Source organism: Mobula birostris, chromosome 23, assembly GCF_030028105.1.
Source record: "Mobula birostris isolate sMobBir1 chromosome 23, sMobBir1.hap1, whole genome shotgun sequence".
Lineage (NCBI taxonomy): Eukaryota > Metazoa > Chordata > Chondrichthyes > Myliobatiformes > Myliobatidae > Mobula > Mobula birostris.
In genome coordinates this window covers 15117336-15144705 of record NC_092392.1, presented here as the reverse complement: position 1 = coordinate 15144705, position 27370 = coordinate 15117336, and the positions used below count along the sequence as shown (strand labels likewise).

Sequence of the window (27370 nt, the reverse complement as noted above, 5' to 3'; positions counted from 1 at the left end):
ATGTTTATCAAAAAATGTGATTTGTATTACGGTCCAATTTTAACCCATATACTACAAGTGTTTAGAGCAGCAGAAAAATTCCTAGAATTTAAAAGTATATGGTGCAAATCATCTCCATTATGGAACAATAATCGTATTCTATCTGGAGGGAACCATTCATTAACAGAACTTGGGAGGATAAAGGTATTACTACTCTTCAAGATACTAATGGTGCAAGTACTATCCTTAGCTTTCAAGAACTGATATCTCGATATAATATTGATAAACCTTCTCTTTTCTTCTACTTTTGAGTAAGATCAGCTTGTAAAGCCTATGGCTTTCCTTGGGGGTCAGATTTAAAGGACCATCCCATTTTAAGTTGGATACAGAGTGCTCCAGGACAGATAGTATCTATGCCCACATCGGGAATGAAAGCTTAGGATAGGGACATATCTGAATTGGGACAAAACTTAGACTGGGATGCGATTTGGGATAATGCTGTCGGTGCTTCGAAAAACCCAAAACATCGGTATATACACTCGAAATTTTGTCATAGAGCATATTTAACACCGAGAATTAGGCATCAAATGGGACTGGTTCCTGACCCTTATTGCTCATTTTGCCCCCATGGAGCCATTGGGTCTTTTATACATGTTGTATGGGAATGTCCAGAGGTTTTTGGTTTGTGGGGGGAAGGTTATCAGTATTCTTACAGAACTAACAGGGGTACAATTACCAATGGACCCCGCTGTACATCTTCTAAATGATGACTCCCACCTTTCCCTTACGGAAAAAACACGCAAAATCTGGCTGGCAGGCCTAACTGCAGCTAAGAAGATTGTAGTCCAGCGTTGGAAACCTCCCCATGATATTTCAAATACTCACTGGCTTCGGAGCTTTTTGGACATTTCTTACCTGGAACTTTCATCAGCAAGAGCAAATGATACACGACCAAACACAATCATGATGTGGACAAATTTGATATCTAACTTAAAGGTCTTTTGTTAAAATAGGAATGCTTTGTCTGTGTATGTACTACTATTCAGTTGATTGGCGGAGGGGAGAGGGATTGGGGGGTGAGAGGGGTGCAGGGGGGATGGTGATGAAGGTTGGGGGATGTCTGGGTTAAACAGTCAAAATGTAATTGGCAACTGGTTGTATTGAATGTAATTTGTTGGTGTTGCAATAAAAAATTAATAATAAAAGTTTTCCCTCTATTGCAGTATATTTTCTTTGCTTGTTGATAACCCAAATACTTGTACCTTTCATATTCATCCATTCACTACATGGTATCTTGCTACTGTTTTATATTTTACTAGCTCTATTTCACCTTTCTTTATGTTTAATGTTCTGCACTTACCCATTCCAAAGTTCATGTTTATATCTTTCAAAAATAGTTTTACTATTTGAATTAATTGCTTTAGCTTTGCTGATGAAGAAGCATAAAATTTCAAATCGTCCATGTATAGGCATGTTAAGGTATAATTTGTTTAGTTGTTTCTGATTTGGTACTGTATTTTTGTCCAATTCAGTAAGTTAGAGAGTGGTTTTAAAGCTCAACAAAACCACAGTTGCCGTGAGAAATGCTGCGGTTTATCTTGATAACTGTAATAATTGATCGGTTAATATATAATTCATGGTATTCTGTCTCTAAAACTGGATCAGGCTGTCATTTATAGTAAGGTTTGATTTCATTTATGAGTTTGTATTTTAAAACAAGATTTTGATGAATGCTGTTTGGCACTTGATTGTGCCTGTGTAAGTAACCAGATTGTGTGAAACTGCTACAGGATCCTGTAATGTGTTGGATTATTTCTGTTTTTTCCTCAGCATTTTCTACATTTATCATCTTGAATTTGCTGGTTTTTATTATGGTTTCTTTAAAATCATTTTTTTGTGCTAACCACCTGGACCTGTATTGCCACAAAGAAACGCTGTTTCTGGGGAGAGGTCTCCAACTCTGAGCCAGACATTCAACGCTTTCTTGTCAACATCTAGTCTGCTCAGATCATGGGGATGTTTTTCATGGAGGGTCATACTCTTACATTTGTTAACCTTTTCTTCAACAGTAATAATGTCTTCGTTGTTCTGGGTTGTGCTCTCATTTAAGTTTAGTGGTGTATACTTCTTTCAGAATTGCATTATTATTACTATCATCATTAGATTCTTTTTATTTTTTTCTTTCTTTCTGTATTTGTACAGCTTGTTGTCTTTTGTACAATGGTTGTCCACCCTGTTGATGTGGTCTTTCTTTGATTCTATTATGGTTATTAGATTTATTGAGTATACCCATAAGAAAATGAATCTCAGAGTTGCATATGGTGACATGTATATAGTTTGATAATAAACTTACTTCGAATTTTGAAGCCATTGGCCTTAAGCCAATATACATACTGTATATGTGTTTGCATTTACCCAATGAACCTTTTAATTTATAAGTTACAATTTCTTTAGTTCTACTACAGTTGGGAGAGTATATACTTCATGTTATATTTGATGCTCTCAGAAAGATTTTCAATTTCACTACAACCTGAGCAATGAGACACAAATATTGCCATCTAATTCCATCAGAATTTTACAATATATCTAGAATAAATGTTTCCATTTGAAATTCTGATTAATATCTAGAGTAACATTTGAATTTTCAAAACATGCCAGATTTCCTGATGTGATTACATATATATGTATATACTTGTTTGTTTATTTTAGTGAACATGGATTTAGTTAAAGCCTTTTAAGAGCCGTCTTTAAAGAACAAGCTGGATTTAAAATTTAGTAAACACGGTATTAGTTGAACCCTCTTAAGAAATATCTTTCCAAAACAAACTGGATTTAAAATTAAAATGAATACAACCTTTAGTGATACTGCCAATGGAAATCCAGAAATCCTATCTTTCTCTTCTGCCGGCATTGCCAATAGTATATCAGTCTCATCCTCCAATTCCCCTCGTTCCAGTTGCTATGGAATTAACAGGAACAAAATTTATAAAAATTATTTTCCTTGCAATTCTGAGTTGTTTTGAGCCATTTCCTAATCCAATGCAGTCCTTCTGGTGATTGTATCCTACAATGTTGTTGATTTGGAGTTCCAGAACTAAGACCCAGCAATAAATGAAAGAATGATAATATACACTAAATCCTCCCACAAATTGTAAAAAAAAGATATCAGAGGCCATTGGTAATGACACTAAAGACATTCATGGCAGCCAATACCTCCATGGCTATAACTGAAACATAGAAGCACTCTAGACCCGGGTTTTGTCAGTACACTCTGCCTATACACTGGATTTCACTCCAGCCACTCACCTAGCCCAAAATCTGGCCTTCAATGTTCCCAACCTCTGTGTAAGCTGCTTACCAACCCACACTCCAGACTCCCGGTGGTTCCAGTTCTGACCCATCGCCAGTTCAAGATTCATATCCATCCCAAATTCCAGACCCCAGATTTAGCCATATTCCCAGACCATGTTATGGGACCTGGCTCTAATTACAAACATAAAGAGGTTCAGGCCCCAGATGTTTCCAACCTTCAACACAATCCCATTTCCAACTATACACCAGCATCACTGCTGCCTTATTAGAATTACATTTTCCTGAGCACCACTGATATCAGCATTGGCTGCCTCTGAGTAACCAGTACTGTAAAAGTCACCTTAAATGAGTATTAAGCTCCTTACTTTCTTATGTAAAAGGTCTATAGGCCATCTTAAGTATTTGAACATAAGCCTTGGTAAGCTTTTTTATTGATCATAATAATGTGGCAGGTAATACGTTTATGGCTCCAAATGAACATTTGCCCTCTTGTTTGAAAATCTTTTAAATATCTGATAAATACATGTAAAAACTACAGAAATATATTTCTTACTTTGTCTGCATGGTTTTCAATTCACGTTGGTTGTGTTGGTTATTAATCAACTGTAGGTGTCTTCAAACATAACCTGTTCCTCCATTGCTTACAAGCATGATGTATATATACTCACATACGTTTTAATACATTGAAGTGTTGGAGTATTATTTACCTCAAAGTATTCTCGTGTACTTTTTGCCACTTTTGTCACTGCACTCCACTCCCTTAGAATGAGCTTGGCCAGAAGTTGATCATTGACATGGCGTATATGGTCCATTGCCACTAGAAAAAAAAATTACTATGCGTGATCCTGATTATGTCTTGGCACTATATCTTAACACACAAGAAGATGTGACTCAAAACAACAAATAATAAGGTGGTTTGTGGCATCTTTACATATCAGCATTTACAGATGATCAACGTTCATCAAAACATTCAAATGTACCTGCTAGGCATAGAGGAAAAACAGAATTATGACGAGAAGAATATACTTCAGATTTTCCTGATCCTACATTGTAACTGTGTAAACTAAATACTTTATGTAATTCAAAGATATGTTTCAAATCGACCTCCTGAAATAAAAACTTCAAAAGTTGAACAAAATACCCAGAACAAACACCTCTGTACAGAATAGTATAAATTTCAGCTCTTTGTCCTACAGCAGCAGTCCCCAACCACCGGGCCGCAAAGCATGCGTTACCGGGCCGCGAGGAAACGATATGATTTGGCGATATGAGTCAGCTGCACCTTTCCTCATTCCCTGTCACGCCCACTGTTGAGCTTGAACACACTCAAGGTCATGATCCGCGCGTCATCCATGTCAACGTGGGAAGGAGATCAACTCCTCGAGCTTGCAGATGACGGCGGGATGAAAAGTATGTTTGACATAACATCTCTGCCAGCATTCTGGATCAAAGTCAAGGCTGAATATCCTGAGGTAGCCACGAAAGCACTGAAAATGTTGCTTCTATTTCCAACATATCTCTGCAATGAATGCAACGAAAACAAAATTGCAGAATAGACTGGACATAAGGAACCCCTTTCAAGTATCGCTGTCTCCCATCACCCCTCGATGGGACCATCTTGTTGCAGGGAAACAAGCCCAGGGCTCCCACTGATTCAGCGAAATTGGTGTGTTGGAATGATTTTATATGTTCATACGGGGAAAATAGGTGCTGTGTGTTTAATATCCAAACGTTACTTAAAATGTTATGATGCTATTGACTTATATAACCATATAACAATTACAGCACAGAAACAGGCCATCTCCGCCCTTCTAGTCCGTGTCAAACGCTACTCTCACCTAGCCCCACCGACCTGCACTGAGCCCATAACCCTCCATTCCTTTCCTGTCCATATACCTATCCAATTTTTCTTCAAATGATAATACCGAACCTGCCTCTATCACTTCTACTGGAAGTTTTTTCAACACTTACTTCAAGCTCCCCTGTCCTCCCCTGATAATTGACTTATCACCATATTCATGCGAGGAAAATATGCGCTGTGTGTTTAATATTAAATTCGTTAGATAAACCCTTTTAGAGATGAAATTGAGTGTATTAGCCACTTATCACCTATATTCTGGTCGTGATTTACACCGCCACTGCCCAAAAAGAATCGCCAAAAATGACTTGTAGAAAAAAATCGGCACGTACACCCATGCGCAAGCCACGCATGCGCACTGGTGCCCGCGCAAGGCTTCATGGTCATTGTAGTCTTTCTCGGGGTAAAGACAACGTATTTGATTGCTGGTCTTGTCCGTTGGCAACCCTACACCACACCCCGCCCCCCGGTCGGCCGGTCTGCAAGAATATTGCCAATAATAAACCGGTCCGTGTTGCAAAAAAGATTGAGGACCCCTGCCCTACAGTATACAATTCTACTCACAGGCATGCCATTTCCTTTGGATCTGGATCCACTTCAACCATGCATCAAATGCCATTTTTAATTTGTTCCTTACATAGTGATCTTGAGCCTTGTTCATATCTTGTGACAGTTTAATCCGCTCTTTTCTTTTGTTTCTGATATAATTCATCCATTCACTGCAGTAAAAGAGTCATGAATTTTTAAAAAAACACAATGTTTATATAACAGTAATTATACAACACCCAGTCAGTACTTCTGCATTAATATTAAGCCTTAGATTAAAACAGTTCTTCTGTTTTTTTCACCCAATCTCCATCAAAAACCACATTTTTTGTATCTAAATATCACTACTAAAGCACAATCACTATGTTCAGTAGCAGATAGGATCAAAATACCAAGGATTTAATATGTTCCTCTCCTTCCATATGTTTATGCTTCCTGTATTACCTTATGGTAAAACCCTATTAAATAACTACTCAATTATTCGATAGCTGACTCACTGAATGACAATTCCCTGATTCCCTTTAAACACATCAGGGGTCTTTTCCTGTGCCCTCTCTAAATTTGATGGGGTCTTGTTTCCCAGACATCCTTAAACTCTCCAGGACCCACATTCTCTGCACTCATCAGATCCTTGTTTTCTATGTTCCCTTTAAACTCACCAGTATCCTCAGAGGGGAGGAGAAGACGCAGCGCGCACGGCCGCTCCGAAATGATATCTTATTTGTAAGTAGGGGCCGTGCACAGTCCTGATTTGATGGAGACAGACGTGAGAAGCACAGAGGAACATCTGGAGAAACTTCTGAAATGCCTGCTTTGCTGCCGTTGTTACTGTGCAGTTGAGAATCTCTGAAGGGGAAGGCCCCAAATCCTCAGCTTTGCCTACTGCCTGTTGCCGGGGCCGGAGTTGAAGTGCTCGGCAGAGATGGTGCTCAGTGCTCGGTGTCGGAGGCTCGAAATTTTCGGACGGACTCAAGAGTCGGCTGTGGTCGGGTGCTTCCAGAGTGCTGCATCGGCAAGTTTGCGGTGCTGGAAGTTCATGGCAGGAAGAGAGTTTCTCTTCCTTCTACCGTCTGCGTGAGACGATGGGACTTTCGAGAGACTTTGAGACTGTTTTTTTACCATGCCCATGGTCTGTTCTTCATCAAATTATGGTATTGCTTTGCACTGTTGTAACTATATGTTATAATTATGTGGTTTTTGTCAGTTTTTTTAGTCTTGGTTTGTCTTGTGTTTCTGTAATATCATTCTGGAAGAACATTGTATCATTTCTTAATGCATGCAGTACTAAATGACAATAAAAGAGGACTGCGTGTCCTCATAATCTAATCTAATCTAATCCAGTTTAGTCATAGTCATAGAGTTGAATAGCACAGATAAAAGCATTTTGACCCATCACAGCCAAGCAGATTTCTTTTCCAACCACATTAATATCACCTGGACCGAATCCTCCTACGCCTTGCCTATTTAATGTGGTATTGTATCTAATTCCGCCACCTGCTCCAGCAGCATATTCCAGATATCGACCATTCAGATACTATTTAAAATTCCTCCTTTTCACTTAAAACTATACCTACTTGTTTTCCTCCCTACAATGGGGGTCAAAGGGGTTCTGAGTATCCAACTTAACTGTGACTCTTATAATTCTATATAACTTTATTAAGTCATTCTTCAGTTTACGTTGCCCTAGGGAAACAAATCAGTCCAACCAATCTCTAACCATAACTAACCCTTTGATGAATCTCTTCTCCACAATCGTATTTTCTCTGTGGAGATCAGAATTATAATCAGAACACAATACTCCATGAGGTTGAACCAGTATTTTGTAAAGCTGCAATATAATGTAACATTCAAACTCTTATATTCTATATGCTAATCTCAAAGTCAGGCACACCATATGCCTTCTTCCCTGTTGCTAATTTCATCAAACAGTAAACATGAACACACCTGGTCTCTCTGTTCATCAACAAATAAATGAAGGGTCTCACCTGAAACGTCGACTGTACTCTTTTCCATAGATGCTGTCTGGCCTACTGAGTTCCTCCAGCATTTTGTATGTGTTGTCTCTGTTCATCAACATTTCTTAGTGCCCTGGTATTTTCTATATGCATCCTAACATTATTTAACTTCCCAAAATGAGTCTCTTTGAGAATGTCAGGATTAAATTCCTTTTGCCATCACTCTGCCCAAATTCCTAACTGATCTACAGTACATCCTACAGTCACCTTGGATAACCTTCCTTATTATCTGCAACACCACCAACTTACTCTTCATTCATAAACTTATTAATCATACCTCTTACAATCACACTTAACTCATCAATATATATAACAGCAAAGTCCCAGCACCAATCTCTGTGGTACACCACTAGTCATAGATTTCCAATCAGAAAAAAAGTTCTTCCATTACTACCGTCTTCCTCTTGTCACCACGCTATTTTTGGGGGGTTCAATCAGTTAGCTTATTTTGGATCCCATGCGCTTTAACCTTCCGAACCAGCCTACCACAAGGGACCTTGTTAAATAACTCAATGAAGTCCAAAGCAACACACACACAAAATGTTAGAGGAACTCAGTAGGTCAGGCAGCATCTATGGAAAACAGTAAGCAATCAATGTTTCATGCCGACAGCCTGAAGAAGACAGTTTATTCTTTTCCATAGATGCTGCTTACCAGCTGAGTTCCTCCAGCATTTTGTGTGTGTTGCTTTGGATTTCCAGCATCTGCAGATTTTCTCCTGCTAGTGATTCACTAAAGTCCACATGGACAACATCTACTAAACTGCCTTCATCAATCCCTTTGGTTATCTTCTCAAAAAACAATCAGTTCAGAGAGACAGACTTCCCCTCCCCCCAACAAAGCCACGCTGAATATTCTAAATGACATCATTCTTGTCCCTCAGAATTTTCTCCAAAAATTTTCCCATTACTAACAAAAGGTTCAACAACCTGGCCTGGTTCTTCTTAAATAATAGAACAACATAAACAATCTTCTGGTACTCACCAGTGGCTAACAAAGATGCAAAAATCTCTGTCAGAGTCCATTAATGTTTTCCCATAGTATTCTGGCATAGAACACATCTGGCCCTGAGCTCTTATGTGGTCCACAACATAAGATATTCAATCCCTCCACTTTCCTCGTATCAATATGATCCAGACAATCAACATAACTCTCCCTGTACTCACTATCCTCCATGTCCTTCTCCTTGCTGAATAAAGACAAGAAATATTCATTTAGGACCTTGCCTCCACACATACAGTACATATAGTAGATTATCCCTTTGATCCCTAAGGGGAAACAACTTTTTCTCTAGTTTTCCATTTGATCTAATATACTTAAAAAGAAACTTGGGATTCTCCTTAATCTTAACTGCCAAAGATATTTCATTACTTCTTTTTGCCCTCTTAACTCCAATCTTAAGTACTCTCCTATACCATCCATGTTCCTCAAGAGATTCGTAGCCTATACCTGTCATATGCTTCTTTTTTTTCGATTTACATTAAAATTTATTTTAACCCCTTAAATACATTGTTTCAACATAGGATCTGTAACAATTAATCTCCAGCAATCTTCTGAGAAAGAAATAATTTTATTATTCTTTATTCAGAGGAAATGGCTAATATAAGGGGGCATATTTTAACGTGATTTGAGGAAAGTATAGGGTGATGTCAAAGGCAAGTTTTTTACACAGAGAATGATGGATGCGTGGAACGCCCTCCAGCAGTGGTGGTAGAGGCAGGTATGTTATGGACGTTGAAGGAACACTTAGATAGACAAAGGAATGAAAAAAAATGGAGGGCTATGTTGAAGAGAATGGTTAAATTGATCTTAGAGCAGGTTAAAAGATCTACACAACATTATGGGTCGAAGGGTCTGTACTATGCTTTGGTATTCTATGTTTTATGTTCTATGTTCCAGAGAATACACAAAGACAAGGAAATATGAGCAAAGGAAGAACATGACCTGCTTTTAAGGTGAGAGGGGGAAAGCTTAAAAGAATGGTAGGTACTTGGAATGGGTGCTAGGGATAGTGGTGGAAGCACATACAATGGTGGTGTTTAAGAGGTTTTAGATAGACACATGAATATGCAGGAAATGGAGAGATATGGGACATTTGCAGGCCAAAGGGATTCAATCTAATTTGTTATCATGTTTGGCACAGATATAGTAGGAACAAGGGCGAGTCCCTGTTGACTGTTCTATGTTCCATGTTCTAAGTTCTACTATGTTTTTGTTGCTGAAAAGCTGCATCATACATAACTTGTTATAAAAAATTTACAAAAGGGTTCTGCATACAATAATGATTATTTCTACAGAAACTGAGTAATTACATCAGAATCAGGTTTAATATCACCAGCATTTGACGTGCATATATACATTACTGAGATCATTCTCCACTGAGAAGTGAAAGGAGGAGAATTGAAGAGGGGTAGGGAGCGGGGGTGGGATTAAAATGAGAGGAGAAAAATGATGGAGAAATGGGTAAAAATATAAAGGACAGAAGCACTCATTATCAATTCAGGGTATTCAGCAATGTGTGGGGCGGGGGGGAGTGTTTCAGTTTGCATGAAAGCCTTAAATCACATCTAGAAGAATAAGATATCAGAAACATGACGTCTCTGGGATGTTGTCCCAGGATTCCAGCTGTACTGGTCTCAATAGGATTCTATATTAAATTGATATGTCTAAGGCACAAATTAATGTTTCAAGAAAAAAACTTCTAAGGAAACAAAATTCCCTAAAAGCAGTGATGAGCAGAAATGAGCAATAATGAGCTGAGATAGGTCAATGCATTTGGTGCACATTTTATATCTATAGGAGTGAGTAACAGAGCAAAGAAAGTATGGTGGGGCATGATCACAAGATCAATGCCTGAACATTTGGTTAGCAACATTTCAAGAAAGTTGAGTTGTGCCAGCACAATTCTGTGAGCTAACCCTGAGCACAGAACAAACTGATATGGATGGTCTGCTATGAACAAACATCCTGTTAATTACAGAATTAGTGGTTGAAGTATAAAGTGATTATGGAATGGCGCCAACGGGAATTTGAAAAATAAACATTCACATGTGAAAGAAGGAGTTGACTTACAACAATGCAATTAACTTTAAAATCAAAGCAATGTCTAAGATGTATTAAAAGGAATGTATAAAATGGTGCCTCACAGGATGCTTGAGGGCAACCACTCCAGGCAATAACTATGTTAGATGAAGATCCTCAATTAGGAATGTAGAGAATAACTCATTGCATAGAACCCAACCAGGGTAGAATAGGTAATGTGTGAAAAAGAAGTGAGGGACTGTTGTCTGCTATGTCTCTTTGAAACATGGCTTACACGTGCAACACCTCGCTGTGCCATTCCGCCTAAAGGCTTCTCAATTCACTGGATGGACCGTACAGTGTCCTCAGACAAAGTTATATGAAGAGTGTTCTGCTTCTTAATCAAATCCTTGTGGTGTTCTGACATGACGGCTCTGGTTAGCTCCTGCTCACCCACTTGGAATATCTAATGGTGAAGGGTCGTCCATACCACCTGCCATGGGAGTTCATTTCAGCTGTCCTGATGGCAACCTACATCCCACCTCAGACAGACATGAAACCTACACTCAATGAACTCTGTGGTCAACAACCTGGAAATAGGATACCCAGAAGCCCTTTTTGACAAGTCACATTGCTAGTGACTTCAACCAAGCCAACTTCAAAAGTATGTTACCACAATACTACCAGCATGTCTCCTGTCCCACCAGTGGCCCAAGCACCATCAACCATTGTTAAAGAAACATCAGCGATGCCTACCAAGCCATCCCTTATCCACATTTTAGTTAATCAGATCACCAGGTTGTGCTTCTACTCCCTGAATACAAACAGAATAGAGACAGAAGAACCCAGAACAGAACAGAAAATGCTGTATGAGGATGACAGATGAGATTCTACATGACTGCACTGAGTCCATGTTCAAAGACTCAGGTGCCAGCCTAGATAGCATGATACTACCATTACAGACTTTAATTGCAAGGGTGTGCCTAAGAATAACAATTCAGGTGTTTCCAAAGCAGAAACCATGATGAACCGAGAGATCCACACTCTTAAGTCTAGGTCTGCAGCATTCAAATCAGGAGACCCTAACGTTTATAAGAAATCAAGATATGACCTCTATAAAGCTATCAGAGATGCTAGAAGTCAGAAACCATTCCAAAATTCGGTCTCCATCTGGCCATCAGCTATGGCAGGGTTTAGATACTATAAAGGATTACAAAATGAAGTCAGGCAGCATCGTCACGATGGTACATCCCTTCCCGAAGAGCTTAACATATTCTATGAACAGTTCGAAAAGAAGGGAATGAGTATGTCACAACCCACACTGACATAAGATCAATCTTCAGGAGGGTGAACCCACGGAAAGCATCAGGCCCGGTTAGTGACCCGGGCTGTGTTCTTAGATCCGCATGGCTCAGCTGGCAGAAGTATTTGCAGATATTTTACCCTCCCTGCTTCTGTGGTTTCCTTCTGCTTTCAGAAAACTGCTATCATCCTGGTACCCAAAAAAAGCAAGATATCATGCCTTAATGACTACTGCTCGGTGGCTCTAACATCTACCATCATGAAGTGCTTCGACAGGCTGGTCATGGCACAGATCAATTCCAGATTTCCACACAACTTCCACCCACTGTAATTTGGTTGCCACTGAAACAGGTGTCATCTCCCTGACCCTACAGTCATCTCTGGGGTATCTGGATATTAGAGACCTATCTCAGACTATTAGTTATAGAATACAGTTCTGTCTTCAATATTATTATTCTAAGTAAACTCATCACCAAATTCGGAAGCCTGGGAGTTAATGTCTCCCTCTACAACTGGATCCTTGACTTTCTGACCAACAGACTACAATCAGGATAGATGGCATCAGCTCCACCACAATGATTCCAAACACAGGTTGCATACTCAGCTTTCTACTCTATTCATTACAAACTCATGATTACGTAGCTAGATTCTGCTCTAACTCCATCCACAAATTTTCAGAGGATACTCATAATGGGCCATATTTCAAATAATAAGTTGGAGTACAGGAAGGAAATAGACAGTTTAGTGACATAGCATCATGACAACAATCTTTCCCTCAATGTCAACAGAACAAAAAAGCTGATCATTGACTTCAGAAAGAGTCAGTGCAAAAACGGGCCCTTTGGCCTCTCTGGTTCATGCCAAACTATTACTCTGCCTGGTCTCATCAACCCATACCTGAATCACAGCACTCCATAACCATCTATGTACTTATCCAAATTTCTCTTAAATGTTGAGATTGAACCCGCATTCACAACTTTATCTGGCAGCTTGTTCCACACTTTCACCACCCACCGAATGAGGAAGTTCTCCCTCAGGGTCCCCTTAAATATTTTAACTTTCACCCTTAACCTATGACCTCTAGTTCTAGTCTCGTCCAACTTCAGTGGAAAAAGCCTGTTTGCATTTATCCCATAAGAACTTAAGACACAGAAGCAGAATCAGGCCACTTAGCCCATCAAGTCTGCTCCACCGTTCCATCATGATTGATATATTATCCCTCTCACCCTATTCTCCCACCTTCTCCCCATAACCTTTGACACCCTTACTAATCAAGAACCTATCAACATCCACTTTAAATATACCCAATGACTTTGCCTCTGAAGCCTCAGATTAGCCAAAGAAGTTCCTCTTCATCTCTGTACTTAAGTGGACATCCTTGTATTCTGAAGCTGTGCCCTCTAGTCCTAGACTCCCCTACTACAGGAAATATCTTCTCCATGTCCACTCCATCTAGTCCCTGCAATACCAGATAGATTTTAATGAGAATTCCGCTTCATTCTTCTAAATTCTAGTGAGTACAGGCCCAGAGTCATCAAATGCTCCTCATACGTTAGCTCTTTCATTCCTGGGATCATTCTCGTGAACCCCCTCTGGGTCCTCTCTAATATCAGCACATCCTTTCTTAGATAAGCGGCCCAAACTGCTCACAATACTCCAAGTGTTGTCTGGCCAGTGTCTTATAAAACCTCAGCACTGCGTTCTTGCTTTTATATTCTAGTCCTCTTGAAATGGATGCTTACATTGTTTTTGCCTTCCTTCACTCTATCTATCCAATTTACTAACTCATCCTGAATGCCAAGTGAGTAAACCTTCTTGAAAATGGTTGAGACAAGTACATTAACAACACTTTAAAGGCACTTGGGCAAGTACATGGATAAGAATGGTTTAGAGAGGTATATGCTGAAAACAGACAAATGAGACTAGCTTAAATTGGTATCTTGGTTGGTATGGCTCAACTGGGCCCAAGAGCCTTTTTTCTATGCTGTATAATTCTATACAGACATCTCAGTCAACATGGACGATTCAGACCGAATAAATCTCTCTCCCTCTCTCCCTCCCTCAACAAATGCAACACATTTACACCACATCTGTTTAAAAGGTCAAGCTTTAGTATTTATTTTTACAAAGAATGTACTCACCGAAAGTACTTTTTCAGTAAAAAGTTTAAGTAAAACTGATATGCTGCCTTATACACTTCTGGGGGAAGCTGCAAGAATTATACAAAATGAAAATAATTAATATTTTGCTCAGGTCCAAAAATTACTTAAAATAAGATCAAAGGATTGAGATTTATCACTTGAAATATAATTGCTAGTTTTGAGTGGTACTCTGCTTCCAAAATCCATTCTACCGACTTCATTAGCTTGTAGCAATAGAGGAATATCCACATTTAATTGCTTACAAAAGACATGAAAGCATTTTAACTCTTTCACATCATTAACATAATACTAGCCCAAACCTGATAGGAGGTGCCATGAAAATGGTATGCAGGCAGCACCAAGGAACAGTCGTCTTAGTTCATCTGTGAAAGCAGGGCTCATACACTGATTATAAAAGAAGCATATTTTTCTCAATGATCTAATTTAAAATGTGATCTTCAGATAGTTAGTCTTTCTTTGAGGTGACTTGGGGAAAACCCAAGAAAGGGAAGGTCCAAGGATTCCTTGTGGAGATTAGAGTACCACTCTTGTTCCTTTCAGGTGACATGTTTTTAGAATGAAAATTTCTTGCTTTCACTTGGTTACTTATGACAGCTTTCCAAGATTAAATGTTACTTTGTGGCCTTAAGTTAAAATAAAGTTGTAATTCCCAACAGATAAATCCCATGGGTTTTACATGTCAGTAAGATCCTTAGCAGCTTGAGCAGGCATTTCAGATACACTTGAAACACACCTATTAAAATGACTCAGATGTGGGATTGACGGGAAATAGGAGAATTTCACATCGCCATGACATTAGCTCTCCCTCTCCCATCCCGGATCGCAATCTTATTTGGTAGGTGGATAAAATTAGAGTTCATGTAAAGCTGAATAATACAGTATTAACAGCATACAACAGTGCTGTTGTGCAGGAGGGAAGGAGGGAGAAGAGGAATGTGGTAGTCATAGGGGATTCCATAGTCAGGGGAACAGACAGCAGATTCTGTGAGCCTGATAGAGATACCCGCATGGTGTGTTGCCTCCCAGGTGCCAGGATACGGGATGTCTTGGATCGGGTCCAGAATATTCTGAAGGGAGAGGGCGAGCAGCCAGTTGTCTTGGTACATGTTGGTACCAATGACATAGATAGGACAAGGGAGGAGGTCCTGAAGAGAGATTTCTGGGAGTTAGGAAGGAAGCTCAGAAGCAGGACCTCCAGGGTAGTAATCTCAGGATTGCTACCTGTGCCACGTGCTAGTGAGGGCAAGGATAGTAGGATCAGGCAGATGAATGCGTGGCTGAGAGACTGGTGCAGGGGGCAGGGCTTCAGATTCTTGGATCATTGGGATCTCTTCTGGGGGAAGTATGACCTGTTCAAAATGGACAGGTTACACCTGAACCCGAAGGGGGCCAATATCCTGGCGAGAAGGTTTAATAGAGCTGTTAGGGAGGGTTTAAACTAATTTGGCAGGGGGGTGGGAACCAGAATGTTAGAGCGGAGGAAGGGGAAAACAGAAATACATCTAAGATAGTGAGCAGTAAAGATGTCAGGAAAGACAGGCAGGTGATGGGGCAAATTTGTAGCCATTGGGATGAGTTGCAGTGCAATAAAATTGCAGTGAAATCAAAGCGAAAAGTACCAAATACTGGTCTTAGGGAGTTATACTTAAATGCACGCAGCATAAGGAATAAGGTGGATGATCTTGTTGTACAACTACAGGTTGGCAGGTATGATATTGTGGCCATCACTGAGACGTGGCTAAAGGATGCATGTCTCTGGGAGCTGAACGTCCAAGGATACACAGTGTATCGGTAGGATAGGAAGGCAGGCAGAGGGGAAGGCGTGGCTTTATTGGTAAGAAATGATATTAAATCATTAGAAAGAGGCGATATAGGATCGGAAGGTGCAGAATCTTTATGGGTTGAGCTAAGAAATCGCAGGGGTAAAAGGACCCTGATGGCAGTTATTTATAGGCCTCCAAACAGCTGCAGTGATGTGGACTACAAATTACAACAGGAAATAGAAAAAGCTTGTCAGAAGGGCAGTGTTATGATAATTGTGGGGGATCTTAACATGCAAGTGGATTGGGAAAATCAGGTCGGCACTGGATCTCAAGAGAGAGAATTTGTAGAATGTCTGCGAGATGGCTTTTTAGAACAGCTTGTTGTTGAGCCCACTAGGGGATCGGCTGTACTGGATTGGGTATTGTGCAATGAACCGGAGATGATTAGAGAGATTGAGGTGAAGGAACCCTTAGGAGGCAGTGGTCATAACATGATTGAGTTCACTGTGAAATTTGAAAACGAGAAGCCGAAATCTGATATGTCGGTATTTCAGTGGAGTAAAGGAAATTATAGTGGCATGAGAGAGGAACTGGCCAACGTTGACTGGAAAGGGACGCTGGCGGGAAGGACGGCAGAGCAGCAGTGGCTGGAGTTTATGCGAGAAGTGAGGAAGGTGCAAGACAGGTATATTCCAAAAAAGAAGAAATTTTCGAATGGGAAAAGGATGCAACCGTGGCTGACAAGAGAAGTCAAAACCAAAGTTAAAGCAAAGGAGAGGGCATACAAGGAAGCAAACATTAGTGGGAAGACAGAGGATTGGGAAGTTTTTAAAAGCTTGCAAAAGGAAACTAAGAAGGTCATTAAGAGGGAAAAGATTAACTATGAAAGGAAGCTAGCAAATAATATCAAAGAGGATACTGAAAGCTTTTTCAAGTATATAAAGAGTAAAAGACAGGTGAGAGTAGATATAGGACCGATAGAAAAAGATGCTGGAGAAATTGTAATGGGAGATAAGGAGATGGCGAAGGAACTGAACGAGAATTTTGCATCAGTCTTCACTGAGGAAGACATCAGCAGTATACCGGACACTCAAGGGTGGCAGGGAAGAGAAGTGTGAGCAGTCACAATTACGACAGAGAAAGTACTCAGGAAGCTGAATTGTCTAAAGGTAGATAAATCTCCCGGACCAGATGGAATGCACCCTCGTGTTCTGAAGGAAGTAGCTGTGGAGATTGCGGAGGCATTAGCAATGATTTTTCAAAAGTCGAAAGATTCTGGCATGGTTCTGGAGGACTGGAAGATTGCAAATGTCACTCCGCTATTTAAGAAGGGGGCAAGGAAGCAAAAAGGAAATTATAGACCTGTTAGCTTGACATCGGTGGTTGGAAAGTTGTTGGAGTCGATTGTCAAGGATGAGGTTACAGAGTACCTGGAGGCATATGACAAGATAGGCAAAACTCAGCATGGATTCCTTAAAGGAAAATCTTGCCCGACAAATCTATTACAATTTTTTGAGGAAATTACAAGTAGGCTAGACAAGGGAGATGCAGTGGCTGTTGTATATTTGGATTTTCAGAAGGCATTTGACAAGGTGCCACACATGAGGCTACTTAACAAGAGCCCATGGAATTAAGGGAAAGTTACATACGTGGATAGAGCGTTGGCTGATTGGCAGGAAACAGAGTGGGAATAAAGGGATCCTATTCTGGTTGGCTGCCGGTTACCAGTGGTGTTCCACAGGGGTCCGTGTTGGGGCTGCTTCTTTTTACATTGTACATCAACGATTTGGATTATGAAATAGATGGCTTTGTGGCTAAGGTTGCTGACGATACGAAGATAGGTGGAGGGGCTGGTAGTGCTGAGGAAACAGAGAGTCTGCAGAGAGACTTGGATGGATTCGAAGAATGGGCAAAGAAGTGGCAAATGAAATACAATGTTGGAAAGTGTATGGTTATGCACTTCGGCAGAAGAAATAAACGGGCAGACTATTGTTTAAATGGGGAGAGAATTCAAAGTTCTGAGATGCAACGGGATTTGGGAGTCCTCGTACAGGATACCCTTAAGGTTAACCTCCAGGTTGAGTCGGTGGTGAAGAAGGCGAATGCAATGTTGGCATTCATTTCTAGAGGAATAGAGTATAGGAGCAGGGATGTGATGTTGAGGCTCTATAAGGCGCTGGTGAGACCTCACTTGGAGTACTGTGGGCAGTTTTGGTCTCCTTATTTAGGAAGGGATGTGCTGACGTTGGAGAGGGTACAGAGAAGATTCACTAGAATGATTCCCGGAATGAGAGGGTTAACATATGAGGAACGTTTGTCCACTCTTGGACTGTATTCCTTGGAGTTTAGAAGAATGAGGGGAGACCTCATAGAAACATTTCAAATGTTGAAAGGCATGGACAGAGTGAATGTGGCAAAGTTGTTTCCCATGATGGGGGAGCCTAGTACCAGAGGGAATGACTTAAGGATTGAAGGGCGCCCATTCAGAACAGAAATGCGAAGAAATTTTTTTAGCCAGAAGGTGGTGAATCTATGGAATTTGTTGCCACGGGCAGCAGTGGAGGCCGAGTCATTGAGTGTATTTAAGGCAGAGATTGATAGGTATCTGAGTAGCCAGGGCATCAAAGGTTATGGTGAGAAGGCAGGGGAGTGGGACTAAATGGGAGAATGGATCAGCTCATGATAAAATGGCAGAGCAGACTCGATGGGCCGAATGGCCGACTTCTGTTCCTTTGTCTTATGGTCTTATGGTCTGATTTAAATTTGACTCCTGCCGTTCGGATTGGTTAAAAGGACTAACTAAGTACATATCTAATGTGATCAGCCCAAGGAAGTGAGTCAAAAAGTTTAAGTTCAGGAGCTTAAATAGGCAGGGAGAGCAGGGAGAAAACTAGAGATGGAGAGAGAATGGATTGGCAGGCATGCAAAGTGATCTATGTTTACTTATTGAAATACAATAATGATATGTATAATATGATAAATGATATAAATATTATAATGACATTGTATAATTATACACATAATTATGCAAATAGTTGTAATTAGCATGTGTGGTTATTATATTTCAGTGGTAAGATATAGAAATTTGAATAACCTGTAATTTCTTTTGCTCATAAAATCAAAGTTAGATGTAGAGTGAATCATAAATATTCATTTCACACTTATCCGGTATTGGTCCTGTACAGAGCATTAGAAAATAAAAAAGTTATCAACTACTTACCACCTCACCTGCTTCCAGGTCAAAAAGATAGCTTAGATAACTGCCTATCATTTTTGTCATGCTTAGTCTGTATTCAGGAGTGATAAACATGTCCCTACAAGAAAAAAGAATAAAATATTTAAAGTACATTTAACAGAGCAATAGGCCACAAAAAGCATGATGCAACCCTCAGTGTAAAACAGATAAACACTAAGAAATGAAAGAAAATCTTTGGTGATTATTTTGAAATTATTTTTCCACATTTTTCTACCTTACATGGTCTCACAGCTAATAAGGCAAGTTAAAATATTGAAAACCTGGTTGAATGGTGCCACAACAACCTCTCACTCATCATAGGCAAAACCAAAGAGCTGATTCTCCACTACAGAAGGAAGAAGTCAGAGTTCCATGAGCCAATCCTCATGAGTGGAATGGAGGGGGAGAGGGTTAAGACCATAAGATCATTAGATATAAGAGCAGAATTAGGCCACTTGGCTCTGCTCTGCCATTTCATCATAGCTGATTCAATTTTCTTCTCAGCCCATCTCCTGCCTTCTCCCCATATCCTTTCATGCCCTGACCAATCAAGAATCTATCAACCTCTGCCTTAAGTATACATAAAGACTTGGCCTCCACAGCTGCCTGTGGCTACCCTCTGGCTAAAGAAATTCCTCCTTATCTCCATTCTAAAAGGATGCCCCTCTATTCTGAGTCTGGTCTTACATTCTTCCACCATAGGAAACATCCTCTCCACATCCACTCTATAAAGACCTTTCACCATTCAATAGGTTTCAAGAAGGTCACCCCTCATTTTTCCAAGTTCCAGTGAATAAAGGCCCAGAGCCATCAAATGCTCTTCATATGACAAGCCATTCAAACCTGGAATCATTTTCGTGAACGTCCTTTAAACCCTCTCCAGTTTCAGCACATCCTTTCTAAGATAAGGGGTCCAAAAACTGTTCACAACACTACAAGTGAGGCCTCCGCAATCCTCGATAAAGTCTCAACATTACATCCTTGCTTTTATATTCTAGTCCTCTTGAAATGAATGCTGACATTGTATTTGCCTTCCTCACCACAGACTCAACCTGTAAATTACCCCTTAGGGAATCCTACACAAGGACTCCCAAGTCCCTTTGCATCTCAGTTTTTTTGTATTTTTTCTCCATTTAGAAAATAGTCAACCCTTTCATTTCCTCTACCAAAGTGCATGACCATACTCTTCCTGACACTGTATTCCATCTGTCATTTCTTCTGTAGCCTCTCCACTTCAAAAGTACCTGCACCTCCACCTATCTTCATATCGTCTGCAATCTTTGCAACAAAGTCATCAATTCCATCATCCAAATCATTGACATATAACATAAAAAGAATCTATCCCAACACCGACCACTATAGAACACCACTAGTCACCGGCAACCAGTCAAAAAAGGCTCCCTTTATTCCCACTCTTTGTCTCCTGCCAATCAGCTACTGCTTTATTCATGCTAGAATCTGTCCTGTAATACCATGGGCTCATAGCTTGTTAAGCAGCCTCATGTGTGGCACCTTATCAAAGTCCTTCTGAAAACCCAAGTACACAACATCAACCGATTACTTTTTATCTATCCTGCTTGTTACTTCTTCAAAGAATTCCAACAGATTTGTCAGGCAAGATTTTCCCTTGAGAAAACCATGCTGACTATGGCCTATTTCATTATGTGCCCCCAAGTACCCTGAGACCTCATCCTTAATAATTGACTCCAATATCTTCCCAACCACTGAGATCAGACTAAGTGGCCTATAGTTTCCTTTCTTCTGCCTCTCTCTATGCTTGAAGAGTGGAGTGACATCTGCAATTTTCCAGCCTTCTGGAACCCTTCCAGAATCTACTGATTCTTGAAAGATCTAATGCCTCCACAATCTCTTCAGCCACCTCTTTTAATACGCTGGGATGTATACACCATCTGGTCCATGTGACTTATCTACCTTCGGACCTTTCAGTTTCCTAAGAACCTTCTCTCTAGTTATGGTAACTTCAAACACATCATGCCAATTTGCTGGAACGTCCACCAAATTGTTAGTGTCTTCTCCAGTGAAGACTGATGCAAAATACTTATTCAGTTCATCTTCCATTTCATTGTCCCCCATTACTATCTCTAAAGCATCATTTTCCAGTGGTCCAATATCCACTCTTGCCTTTTTTTTTACACTTTTGGTATCCTCATTAACATTATTGGCTAGCTTAATTTCATATTCCATCTTTACCTTCTTAATGACTATTAGTTGCCTTCTGTTGGGTTTTAAAAGCTTCCCAATCCTTTAACTTCCCACTAATCTGTACTCTTAATATGTCCTCTCCTTGGCTTTAATGTTGGCTTTGACTTCTCTTGTTGGCCATGGTTGTGTTATTTTTCTTGTAGAATACTTCTTCCTCTTTGGGATGTATATATCCTGTGCCTTTGAAGTTCTGTCCAGAAATTCCAACCACTGCTGCTATGCTGTCATCCCTGCCAGTGTTCTTTTCAAATTAATTCTGGCCAACTTCTCTCTCATGCCTCTGTAATTCTTGATATATCTGACTTCAGGTTCTCCTTCTCAAATTTCAGGGTTAATTTGATCATATTATGATCTTTTGTCCCTAAGGGTTCTTTTATAGAACATAGAACATAGAATAGTACAGCACAGTACAGGCCCTTCGGCCCACAATGTTGTGCCGACCCTCAAACCCTGCCTCCCATATAAGCCCCCACCTTAGATTCCTCCATATACCTGTCTAGTAGTCTCTTAAACTTCACTAGTGTATCTGCCTCCACCACTGACTCAGGCAGTGCATTCCACGCACCAACCACTCTCTGAGTAAAAAACCTTCCTCTAATATCCCCCTTGAACTTCCCACCCTTTACCTTAAAGCCATGTCCTCTTGTATTGAGCAGTGGTGCCCTGGGGAAGAGGCGCTGGCTATCCACTCTATCTATTCCTCTTATTATCTTGTACACCTCTATCATGTCTCCTCTCATCCTCCTTCTCTCAAAAAAGTAAAGCCCTAGTTCCCTTAATCTCTGATCATTATGCATACTTTCTAAACCAGGCAGCATCCTGGTAAATCTCCTCTGTACCCTTTCCAATGCTTCCACATCCTTCCTATAGTGAGGTGACCAGAACTGGACACAATACTCCAAGTGTGGCCTAACCAGAGTTTTATAGAGCTGCATCATTACATCGCAACTCTTAAACTCTATCCTTCGACTTATGAAAGCTAACACCCCATAAGCTTTCTTAACTACCCTATCCACCTGTGAGGCAACTTTCAGGGATCTGTGGACATGTACCCCCAGATCCCTCTGCTCCTCCACACTACCATGTATCCTGCCATTTACTTTGTACTCTGCCTTGGAGTTTGTCCTTCCAAAGTGTACCACCTCACACTTCTCCGGGTTGAACTCCATCTGCCACTTCTCAGCCCACTTCTGCATCCTATCAATGTCTCTCTGCAACCTTTGACAATCCTCTACACTATCTACAATACCACCAACCTTTGTGTCATCTGCAAACTTGCCAACCCACCCTTCTACCCCCACATCCAGGTCGTTAATAAAAATCACGAAAAGTAGAGGTCCCAGAACAGCTCCTTGTGGGACACCACTAGTCACAATCCTCCAATCTGAATGTACTCCCTCCACCACGACCCTCTGCCTTCTGCAGGCAAGCCAGTTCTGAATCCGCCTGGCCAAACTTCTCTGGATCCCATGCCTTCTAACTTTCTGAATAAGCCTACCGTGTGGAACCTTGTCAAATGCCTTACTAAAATCCATATAGATCACATCCACTGCACTACCCTCATCTATATGCCTGGTCACCTCCTCAAAGAACTCTATCAGGCTTGTTAGACACAATCTGCCCTTCACAAAGCCATGCTGACTGTCCCTGATCAGACCATGATTCTCTAAATGCCTATAGATTCTATCTCTAAGAATCTTTTCCAACAGCCCTCCCACCACAGACGTAAGGCTCACTGGTCAATAATTACCCGGACTATCCCTACTACCTTTTTTGAACAAGGGAACAACATTCGCCTCTCTCCAATCCTCCGGTACCATTCCCATGGACAACGAGGACATAAAGATCCTAGCCAGAGGCTCAGCAATCTCTTCTCTCGCCTCGTGGAGCAGCCTGGGGAATATTCCGTCAGGCCCCGGGGACTTATCTGTCCTAGTGTATTTTAACAACTCCAACACCTCCTCTCCCTTAATATCAGCATGCTCCAGAACATCAACCTCACTCATATTGTCCTCACCATCATCAAGCTCCCTCTCATTGGTGAATACCGAAGAGAAGTATTCATTGAGGACCGCGCTCACTTCCACAGACTCCAGGCACATCTTCCCACCTTTATCTCTAATCGGTCCTACCTTCACTCCTGTCATCCTTTTTTTCTTCACATAATTGAAGAATGCCTTGGGGTTTTCCTTTACCCTACTCGCCAAAGCCTTCTCATGCCCCTTTCTTGCTCTTCTCAGCCCCTTCTTAAGCTCCTTTCTTGCTTCCCTATATTCCTCAATAGACCCAGCTGATCCTTGCTTCCTAAACCTCATGTATGCTGCCTTCTTCCTCCTGACTAGATTTTCCACCTCACTTGTCACCCATGGTTCCTTCACTCTACCATTCTTTATCTTCCTCACCGGGACAAACTTATCCCTAACATCCCGCAAGAGATCTCTAAACATCGACCACATGTCTATAGTACATTTCCCTGCAAAAACATCATCCCAATTCACACCCGCAAGTTCTAGCCTTATAGCCTCATAATTTGCCTTTCCCCAATTAAAAATTTTCCTGTCCTCTTTGATTCTATCCTTTTCCATGATAATGCTAAAGGCCAGGGAGCGGTGGTCACTGTCCCCCAGATGCTCAGCCACTGAGAGATCTGTGACCTGACCCGGTTCATTACCTAGTACTAGATCTAGTATGGCATTCCCCCTGGTCGGCCTGTCCACATACTGTGACAGGAATCCATCCTGGACACACTTAACAAACTCTGCCCCATCTGAACCCTTGGAACTAATCAGGTGCCAATCAATATTAGGGAAGTTAAAGTCACCCATGATAACAACCCTGTTATTTTTGCACCTTTCCAAAATCTGCCTCCCAATCTGCTCCTCTGTATCTCTGCTGCTACCAGGGGGCCTATAGAATACCCCCAGTAGAGTAACTGCTCCCTTCCTGTTCCTGACTTCCACCCATATTGACTCAAAAATTTTTATGTTAAGCTCTCTAATCAATTCTGGTTCATTGCACAACACTCAATCCAGAATAGCTGATCATTTAGTAGGGTCAACCACGAGGTGCTCTAAAAAGCCATCTTGTGGGCAGTCTAGAAATTCCTCCTCCTGTAATCCAGTACCAACCTGATTTTCCCAATTTACCTGCATATTTAAGTACCCCATGACTATTGTAACAAAACCCTTTTGGCATGCATTTTCTGTCTCCCATTGCAACTTGTAGGCAACATCCTTACTACTGTTTGGAGGTCTGCATACAACTCCCATTAGGGTCTTTTTACCTTGCAGTTCCTTAGATCTATCCACAATGATTCAACACCTACTGACCCTATGTCACCTCTTTCTAATGATTTGATTTCATTTTTTACCAACAGAATAATGCCGTTCCCTCTGCCTTCTTGCCTATCCTTTTAATACATGTGTATCTTTGGACATTAAGCTCCCAGCCATAATCTTTCAGCTATGATTCCATGATGCCCACAACATCAAGCTTGCTAATCTGCAACTGTGCTGCAAGTTCATCTACCTTATTCCATGTACTGCGCAATCACCCTTTTCGGTTTTGTCACACCATGCTCATCCTTTTGATTCCTAATTTTGTCTGAGGTCTTACCAACATCTGCCCCCACAACTATTCTACATCTCCAAAAGAACATTATTTTTCAATATCACACCCAATTTCCTCCCTGGATTGTGATTTTGAATTATACTTTAAATGTAGTGGAGTTTGCAAGGAATACCCTTATCCGAACTATTTACTCTGGGTGCAATCCATGTTGTTAACAAAAGGGTGGATTTAATCCCTTTTAAGTTGATTTTCCCTTAAATGTAACTATAAATAATTTGGAAGTCTCCACAAGATCAGTCAGAAATCTGAAAATGTAACCCTGAAAACCTATTACAAAATGTTTTTCACAATCCGAGTCCAGTTCTCAGTGGTGTGGAGCCTCTATTTTTTTTAGCACTAGTTGCCAGTTTCACTTGGCATAACTATAGTACTAATGAAGTAGTAATGAAAAAAGATAAATGTTAGTACAACACAATAAATTGGTTATGTAGTTAAGAAGGTATTTTACACTTAGCTCACATCATATTTGATAAAAGATTATTGATGTTGTGTGTTAACTCTATGTCTACTTATACAAATTCTACCTGACTTACTAACGAATTCCAGCATATTCCATTTTTATTTCAGATTCCAAACAACTGTATTTTTTTGCTTTGAACTCTATCTAACCTTGTTTAGCTCACTACATTTCAGTATAGTTGGGAGAACTCCGAATGCATGGTTGCACCTACTTAGTTAGGAAATTTTGGTCCCTAAAGTATCTGGATATTAACATTAGCAATTTACTTGTGTTTCAAATAGCGGGGTTTGTTAGCAATATCAGTTTTGTGAACCTTTGTACTGAAATTATATAGGCCATATGCCATAAAACACCTTAAATATTGTGTACAGTCATTCCTGCTCTTTTGGTGCCTTCAAAACAAATTAGAAGGAGGGGTTTGGGAGGGTGCCTTGAATACATGGATTCTTGGAAAATAAGTCAGCAGATAACGATAACATATGTAGCTGGAGATGCATTATCCTAAGTTAATAGAGAATGTTCTGTCATGCTACTACCTATGTCTTGTAGATCATGGAAAGATCATTGGAATATAAGTCAAGTGCTATAGTGTATCCAGTTTCAGATCTGCTGCTGCAGCCATAGTATTTATATGTGTGGCCAGGTGAGTTTCTGATCAAGATATCTATGGTAGGGGACCCAGCAAAGGTAATATCATTGAGTATCAAATCTAGATGGTTAGACTGTTTTGTTAGAGTTGGCCATTGCCTGACATTTTCGTGGCTTTGATGTTATTTGCCACTTACACATCTCTGTTTAAATGTTGCTTAAGTTTAGCTGAATACAGACATAACTGTTTCATTTGGAATTAAGATCCTGACTCCTGACCTTATGATGTAAGGAACATAGTTGGCCAAGGGTACAGCCATGAAAACTCCAATAACCTGGCATGCTCAAAACTTTAGTGATACCAGACAATCAGATTTTCCAAACGTTTGAATGTTAATATTAACTTCACGACACATTTTAATTGATTTTAAATGATATACTGTAATATAATAAATTTCCCCAATTGGCCAGGTAATTGGAAATGGAACCAGGGTACTAGGCCCCAGTGAGTGGAAAGCTTATGTGGGAACTTGGGGTATGGTGACTGAGAACACAGGACTCAGAACCCAGTGAGTGGAAATGAAGATGGGATCTGGGGCACCAGTAAGAGGAAACAGAGCATGGAAGCAGAGCTCCTGTGAGTGGAAAGGGAGCAAACAAACCAAAACCCCTGTTTTTGGAACCTTCAAGGTGTACATAAAGGCTGGCATAGAGATAGTGAGCTAAAGGGCCTGTTTCTGTGGTGTTTGACTCTATGATTCAGTAACAGCCATAATGATCTTCCTGTGCGCATGTTATGGTTCAAAATATTGGAATGCTTCCCTTTGATATCTACTGATTTTGGTTCACCCAATGTAGCATGATTATAGTGCCACACGATACTATGGTTGATATCCCCTCTGGTTTGCTTTAGAGCTGGGGATGAAGGTAGGACTTTGCTGCCAGAAGGATTGTGCTGTTGTCAATTCTATCAATACAACCATGGATAAATGTATCTAATCACAGAATGATAGGTGAAGACAAAATCAAATAGATTTTTCCCTTGCAAACAACAGGAATTCTGCAGATGCTGGAAATTCAAGCAACACACATCAAAGTTGCTGGTGAACGCAGCAGGCCAGGCAGCATCTGTAGGAAGAAGTGCAGTCGACGTTTCAGGCCGAGACCCTTCGTCAAGACTAACTGGAGGAAGAGTGAGTAAGGGATTTGAAAGTTGGAGGGGGAGGGGGAGATCCAAAATGATAGGAGAAGACAGGAGGGGGAGCGATAGAGCCAA

The 27370-nt window shown here is 40.6% G+C and overlaps 1 protein-coding gene across 1 annotated transcript in view; it reads right to left on the bottom strand.

Annotated features, from left to right (window-relative positions):
- The window catches only part of fbxl13 (F-box and leucine-rich repeat protein 13), a 165365-nt gene that overhangs the window by 129606 nt on the left and 8389 nt on the right, over positions 1 to 27370 (bottom strand). The window contains 5 exon segments of the mRNA XM_072241187.1: positions 2834 to 2938; positions 3999 to 4108; positions 5714 to 5868; positions 14175 to 14242; positions 19179 to 19272. Coding sequence (XP_072097288.1) covers positions 2834 to 2938; positions 3999 to 4108; positions 5714 to 5868; positions 14175 to 14242; positions 19179 to 19272 — 532 coding nt within the window.